The sequence below is a fragment of the Metopolophium dirhodum genome, chromosome 1 (genome assembly GCF_019925205.1).
Source record: "Metopolophium dirhodum isolate CAU chromosome 1, ASM1992520v1, whole genome shotgun sequence".
NCBI classification, from domain to species: Eukaryota; Metazoa; Arthropoda; class Insecta; order Hemiptera; family Aphididae; genus Metopolophium; species Metopolophium dirhodum.
In genome coordinates this window covers 152,893,299-152,901,668 of record NC_083560.1, presented here as the reverse complement: position 1 = coordinate 152,901,668, position 8,370 = coordinate 152,893,299, and the positions used below count along the sequence as shown (strand labels likewise).

The window sequence follows — 8,370 nt, the reverse complement described above, 5'->3', positions numbered from 1 at the left end:
GAATAGGTAGTTTGAATCTTAATATTCTAAAACTAAACACATTAGCAATTCCTAAATATACCCAAGGTCATGATTTACTAAGGCTAGATAACGTTCACGAATTAGCTCATTCCCTGAATGAAATACAATCAATGGTCGAAAAAGAAGAAGATAGGCAGGGCGGAAAGGCCGACCAAGCTAAACATTATTTGACATATGTTTTAATAGGATTACTATCATGTTCTTTAATATTAATTTTATTGATATACGTAATGTATCTATACACTAGGACTCTAAAAAGAAATAATAATGCTATGGTGGTCAGAACAATTAAAAAACCACTTGGTAAAGGTAAGTTCTGTAAACAAACAATTTATGAACCAATGAGGAAAAATATATCATACAACGAGCATGGACCTATAGTAAACCGTAAGTTGTATGAGAGTAAAGAGGAATAAATTACAGGAAACCTCATTTTCAGATACTAATGACAGGAATATAGGTATCAATAATACTACTGCTAGTAATTTACCAGCAATAATAAGTAATTAAAAAAAAAAAAAAATTTTTATTAATTAATATAAAATAAATGTAATGTAGATATTATAGTATAAGTAAGGAACTAATTATTATATTTGTATATAGAGGAAATACCCACAAGTTCGTTATAATGGATTTCGAGTTTACTAACATTCATAGAACGAGTAAGGTCCTTATATCTGGAGCGATATCGAACAGTTTGGACCGGTTTAAGATAAGGAAGCTAGAAGGACGACCGTTATATCTGCCAGAAAACGGAGAAGTAAGACCGATGAAGGATCGAGAGGTACTAGTAGCACAAAAGGCATTAGCACGAATTTTTAAGGCAAAACCCGAACTCAGGGACCTATGTCTAGACCAACTGAATCAGAGTCTTAGAGCACCAGTAAATAGTTTGAATGCGACCTATATAAAAAACTATATACTGCGTGACAATAAGATTAATGTGATTGTGGTGTTTGGAGGTAGTTCCGACAGAGAAATTTTAAAGAGATTAGGAATTAATTTTCCATTATTAGATATGCGCTGTTACGATAAAAATTTAAACCGACAATTTTATTTACAATTAGAGGACGTATCAAACAAAAGAATTATTTTTGAAATAGAAGTAGGGTATTATGACAAATCGGGAAGGATATTAAACCTTACCGAGTCACACAATTTAATATGTAAAAAGAAACACAGTCGCTACGCGAATGTCGTCCGTTACACATGTACTTTATCTGTTGAACCTAAATCGTTTTCTTTCTTAAACCCGAGTTTACGGAAAAATTTGATTTTACTACAGCTGGATGCAGGTGGGAAATCTGATTCAACCCGAATTTTCCTCGTGTGAATATATCACTTCTCGACTAGAAATCTACAAAAAACTGGTAATTATAATTAATCTGCCACACACACACGGTTTCCCTGACTGTCACAGTCGGCGGCAGCCGTAATCTCTTCTCTTACGTAACCCGATAACGAACAATGTCTAAAATTGGTAATGCTAATCTTAATCGTAATAATAACAGTTCAAACCATACCAAATCCAATACATCTCGTATACAGAGTGCTTCAAGTGACGATGTATTTTCGAACTCCAACGAAAACAACATAAATATTTCTGAATATAAAATAGTACAGTCCAAAACTAAACGTAATCTATCCACTGATAGAGTTCATCGTCAAATTTAAATAAAAAAAATATCAAATCTATTTTTGCATCAACAAATAGATACGCTATTCTCGACAATGAAAATAATGAAAATAATAATACTGATTCAAATAAGACTAAATCTGATGAAAATTCCAATGCTAACATAGACATGGACGAAATAAAAATCAAACCACCCCCATCCATTTTCGTCCGCGGATTGTTGGACTTTGCCGCATTTCGTACTGTTTTAATCAAGTTAGTTGGAATCAACAACTTTTTTGTCAAATCAACTTCCAAAAACCTAAAGATACAATCCAGCAACTCTGACACTTACAGATTGATTATAAAATACTTAAAAGAGTCTAAAGCTGAATATCACACATTCCAAGCCCAGGAAGACAAATCATTCCGTATAGTTGTTAGAAATTTGCATCCGTCTACCCCAACAGTTGACATAGGTATTGCAATTCAGGAAATTGGATACACAGTTCGTAGTGTTACAAACGTTTTACACAAAACCACAAAAAGTAAACTTCCGATATTCTTCGTTGACTTAGAACCAACTGAGATCAACCAAGACATTTTTCATCTAAACTCGATACTTAACACAAAGATTAAAATAGAAAAACCATACAAAAGACGGGAGATTATCCAGTGTATAAACTGCCAAGAGTACGGTCACTCTAAAACTTATTGTGCATATCCCTCAAGATGTGTTCGCTGTAACTCCAACCACTCAACTTCAGCTTGTAACAAGACCAGCGATCAGCCACCTGTATGTGTACTCTGTGGTGGCGCTCATACTGCAAACTATCGTGGATGTCAAGTTCACAAGAACCTGCAGAAACTCCATCACAGCAAATCCAATTCAAACAATAAATTCAACAAAAAAAGTAATATTAACTATAGTAATATTGTAAAGGGGAGGGAAGGCGTTAAAAGTGATAGCACCCATATTTATCCTCCTGATTTAACAGACACCTCGTCATTCCCTCAATTAAGTCAAAAACCTCCTCAAATTAAATCCAAAAATAATACCTCTCAAAATAGCAATGAGAATTCACATGAATCTATAGCAATCCAATTATCCTCGTTCATTTCTGAATTTAAATTGATAATTAATCCTCTCATATCACTCCTCACAACAGTTATAGATAAACTCTTAAAATGATGGTCAGTCATCAACTTAACTCTAACGTAATTAAGGTATTACTTTGGAATGCCAATGGTATAAAACAAAATGAAGCAGAATTTTTAAATTTATTACAAGAAAAACAAATTGATTTAGCACTCATCTCGGAGACACACTGTAAACCATACACTTAACTATTTTTCCCGGCCTATACGGTTTATAGAACTGATCATCCTGATAAAACAGCTCATGCAGGATCTGCTATAATAATTTCATCTAAAATCAAGCACCTTCTTCTTCCGGCTAGCCAAACGCCTACTATACAAGTAACTAACATCCAAATATCGTTGAATCATATACCAATTAATATTTCATCTGTATATCTTCCTCCATATCCTGCTATTAACTCAAAACAATTAGAAGAATTTTTTAAATCCCTCGGTCAAAAGTTTTTGATTGGTGGTGACCTAAATGCCAAACACTCCCAGTGGGGCTGCATATCTAATAACTCAAGAGGTAAAATATTACAAAAAATAATTAACAATAACAATTATACACACATATCCCCAATTGGTCCCACCTACTGGCCCCAACACCTAAATAGACACCCAGACATTTTAGATTTCTTCATCTCAACATTACCCAGTTATATTAATTTCTCTGTCACCAACTTAAACGATCTTAACTCTGATCACACTCCTGTCCTGCTCCAACTAAATGTAGCTCCAGATCTAAACCCTATGCATCCTTCTTTATTACAAGGTCCAATAAAATGGAACGAGTTCGCTGAGATCATGCAAAATACCACCAATTTAAAAATCTCTCTTAAATCAAAAACTGACATAGAAAACGCTGCCCAAGTCCTCACAACCTCGATACAATCAGCTATATACAAATCATCACTCCCATATACTCCAAGGAGTATGAATCAAACAAATAATCAAATCTTACCCATCCACATAAGAACTTTAATCTCTGATAAACGTCGTGTTCGTTCTAGATGGCAAAAGTATCGATACCCATCTGATAAACAAATATTTAATCACTTGACAAACACCATCAAAAAATTAATATCAAAACATAAATCAGAGTTTTTTGAAAAAAAATATCAATCCCTTAACACAAATGACGGCTCACTATGGTAAACCACAAAAAACTTACTTAATATAAGACAGCAAATGCCGCCGATAATTGGCCCTAACAGATCCATAGCTATTTCTGATGATGAAAAAGCAAACCTTTTTGGCGAACATTTCTCTAACATTTTCAAACCTCATACTGATATACATCCCAGTAATGAACACCTTGAAAGAATCAACTAATTTATAGACAGTCCTCTTCCAATGTCACTTCCAGCAAAACATACCTCACCAAGTGAAATCAAATTTCTAATAAGTAAATTAAAAGAAAAAAAAGCACCCGGTTATGATCTTATTACCAACAAAATTCTAAATAATCTACCGAAAAAGACAATCATCCTTATAACTTACATATTTAATTCCATGTTACGGATTTCTTACATTCCATCGATATGGAAATTATCAACAATAATTGTTATTCCTAAGCCCAACAAACCCAAGAATGAAATCACGTCTTATAGACCTATAAGTTTACTGCCAACTCTTGCCAAATTATTTGAAAAAATCATAAGACTAAGAATAAGACCAATACTCCAAACCTTCAACATAATTCCACATTCCCAATTTGGCTTCAGAACGGGTCACTCCACTGTACACCAAATTCACAGACTAACTGATCAAATTTCATCCACATTTGAAAAAAAGCAATATTGCCCGGGAGTGTTTTTAGATGTAGCCCAGGCGTTCGACAGGGTATGGCACAAGGGTCTACTCTTTAAATTAAAAATGTTCTTACCTGCCCCGTACTTTTTGATAATATGTTCATATTTAGAAAACCGTACTTACACAGTCCGGTATGGTAACTCTGTCTCGTCATTCTATCCAATTGAAGCAGGAGTTCCCCAAGGTAGTGACCTTTCCCCTGATTTATTTAATGTCTACACGGCTGATATTCCTAAAACCCCAAATACTATTATGGCCACCTATGCTGACGACACTGCAATTCTCTCACCTGGTAATGATCCTGTAGAAACTGTACATTTTTTACAAACACATTTAGACTTAATAGACAAATGGTCATCCAACTGGAAAATCAAAATTAATCCTGACAAATCAATTTATGTTCCATTTACACTAAAAAAGTCCATACCCCTTCCCCTCTATTCTCAAGGAATACAAATCCCAATATCCTCAGAAGTAAAATACCTCGGCGTCCTAATTGACAAAAGACTGACCTGGGGTCCTCATATCAAGTCAAAAAGAAAAATTCTTAATAGTCGACTCCACTTACTTCGGCCAATTCTGAAATCAAAATTACCCTTCCACACAAAAATAATCATCTACAAATCCTTATTACGGCCTATCTGGGCTTATGCTATCCAAATCTGGGGATGCGCTAAACCATCTCAATTACGTACCCTCCAAGCCTTCCAATGTATCACTCTCCGAATTATCTCTTCCGCAACTTGGTACGTATCAAACTCCACTCTCCAAAATGACTTCCAAATAGAAACAGTAAATCAATTAGCAAAACATAACAAAACATTATAAAAAATTCCACTCTAAATTACAATGTCACTCTAACCCTTTAATCGCTGAACTTGCTTCCAACTCACTTCCTAGTAATCCTCCTCGTCGGCTAAAGAGAAATTAGTGTCGTGACTTATTAAATGATTGATGGCTCATACCATCTAAGTTTAATTTATTCATATTAAGTCAATAATTGATAAATAATTAAAATAACTTTGGGTTCTATCACTGGATGGCCTCCCTCCTCATGTGTTCATGTTGTAAAATAAAAAAAAAAATTGTATGTATGTGTTCAAATTTGCTTATTATGCCTATTGTAGCATAGATTGTAAATATTCTATTAAAATAAAAAAAAAAAAAAAAAAGAAACACAAAATAACTTATGCACATGATCCACGCACAGACGTCATATACACAAAATGAATATTTGACTATGCCATCAGGAACTACAGATACGAAAATTTGATTAAACATTTCACTTAAATTTACAAGTAATACGAATTTATAATTATAGGAACCACTAATCTAAAATGAATAGGAATGAACAACTATTGCAGGAAATAAACATAAATATAGCAATTGAAAAGCACACTAATACAGAACTCGGAGAATGGTATAATTTTACGGAATGTTTTGATTATCATATAGTTTCAGCCAATAATTCAATATTAGTACCTTACGAAAGTAGAGAAATTCTAGAAATAATTAAATGTGTAAAACGTTTCATGACAGATATGGTTGTAGAAAGAGATTTGGCAAATCCAATTTGTTTGGATTTGGCCAGATATATTAATATTGTACCTAGTGCAAAAGATTTACTGTTTTACGAAAGATAATTAATAATATAATATAATCCAATATAAACAAATTAAAATATACACTGGTCCCATATATACCAATGGAGATTTTAAATACTAATTATTATTTTATTGTAATCAAATATATATATGTATACTAACATAATTTAATATATTGTAATTGTATAATCATTGTACTATTATTTTAATCATCATTTTATCATTTTATCAATTACAAAATACATTATTCATACTATTTTAATCAAATTACTAATAACAATTTTTATTGTATTTAAATTATATAATATTATGTTAACTAACAAAAATATCAATCGAATCAATTGTAATACTCTATTCGAGTAATAATAAAAAAAAATATAATACAAAAAAAATATGTAACTAATAATGATTATCATGTAAATTATCGTAATAAGACAATAATTAACCATTTTATCTATATACTATTGAATTATGTAACTATGTATAATGTAAACAAATTGTAAACCTTATCAATGTAAGATGTATTGTCTGTGTAAAGTTTTCAAATTTTAAAGCTTTTTGTAGTTCTACAAATTGTAGCCCTACAAAAACCTTTGAAAGGGCGGTGAGGTGTAGCGAGCTGTGACATTTTAACTATTTATCTAAAAATAAAACCTACTAGGCGGTAGATCAAAGTAATCGTATATAGTAAGCACCGCGTAATAATTACGTTAATAATAAAACTAGCAGATGCGCTGCCATATTACCTAATATATAACACTAATTTAGGCGGTGTAAATGTGTATACATACAGTACGCATCACGAAAACGTGCGGATGACCGCCGCGCGCCCAGTGGCAATTTCTCGTTGGTGGTGGCCAAACTGTTTCGCGCCAAATATAAAATTTAAAACTCGTATTTTTATATTAATAAATTATGTGTATGTATTTAATGATATTAAAGTCAACAAAAGACAGGGACTGTTGGGTACACAACGATAATTCAAAAATTGCGCGGTCGTATGCGATAGGCATATGTTGCAATGTTGTCACCCTGCTGTGCCGCCACCGAAACACTGTGCGAGTGAACTTTGTACCTCCGAAGAAGGGGACGGTACCGTCGCGGTCAAGCCGACGGCCGCCAGCACCCGCCGCTATACTCGTCGTCGTTCTTTCCGAGCCGTCTAGGCAAGCTCATGTTCATGTTGCGATCCGGTGCGCCGCCGCCGTTAAAACGCCATCTTGGTTATTTTGTTCCGTGCACCCGAGCCTCGCTGCTCTTTAACTCGTCGCAAACGCCCGTTTTCGCGTTACGAGTATCGGCCCGTTTGCCGACACCACGGCTCCTTGTCTTTTGTCCGTCGCCCGCCCGATTCGATCGCTGCGCGACCCCGAGCCGTGGTCACCCACGTATCCACGTGTTTTGTCGTCAAAGCGGTTCGCGCTTTCGACGCTTTCGTGTCGCACCGCCCGATTGTGCACACGAATTTGTGTAATTCGATCTCCCGTGGTCAGTACACTTATCGCACATCGTCACCTACGCAGTGCGATTTTGCCGTGTTCCCACGTGTTCACGCGCCTGACCGTTCATCCGCCGGTTCCTTTGATTGTGTGCGCCGCATTTACGCCGCGTCGCCACCGAGGTATTGGTGCGATTCGAACCTCGCTATTTTGTCACCCGCTCGACGATCGCCGTGCGATTCGAGTTCCACTCGCCCACGCATCCACGTGTTTTCCCGTCCGCCCGCCCTACATCGTGCGAACGGGTCAGCCGTGACGTGGTCCAGTTTTGTCGTTTGTGCCGCGACAACGGGCACGTCCAGTGCCGATCGTAATTTGGCCCGCGCCGGCCTATTCGATCTTATTCCAACGCCTCCACACCATCGTCGACCACCGGCCGCCAATACGCGGTGTCGTATGATTCTTAATTTTTATATTATGTGCACTCTGCAGCAGCCTTCTACTGAAACATTAAGTTAAACTAAAATATAAAGTTGATTAAGTTAATAATCTTTTCCCAATAAAAAAAGCCTATTAATTATATTTATACAATTAATTAATCACCCAAGTACAAGAAATATAAATACTAAAATATCATAATTATACCTAACAAAAGTATATTATTGATTGATTTGTAAATTTATTAGATAAAAACACTAATTAGTAATAAAACATTTTAAAACATAATTTCTTTATT

The 8,370-nt window shown here is 35.0% G+C and overlaps 1 protein-coding gene across 1 annotated transcript; it reads left to right on the top strand.

The window, feature by feature from the left end:
- Nucleotides 1-649: 649 nt before the first annotated feature.
- On the top strand, nt 650-5,821 carry LOC132933774 (uncharacterized). Its single transcript, XM_061000053.1, has 2 exons — nt 650-1,216; nt 5,765-5,821. Exons 1-2 carry the CDS (start codon nt 650-652, stop codon nt 5,819-5,821), a joined length of 624 nt encoding a protein of 207 aa, XP_060856036.1.
- Nucleotides 5,822-8,370: the final 2,549 nt, after the last annotated feature.

Bases quoted from the DNA above. Each gene is read 5' to 3' on its own strand.
- LOC132933774 (XM_061000053.1), top strand. From the start codon at position 650: ATGGATTTCGAGTTTACTAACATTCATAGAACGAGTAAGGTCCTTATA. The intron at 1,217-5,764 runs GTCGTCCGTTAC...AAAAAAAAAAAG, and splicing joins AACACAGTCGCTACGCGAAT to AAACACAAAATAACTTATGC.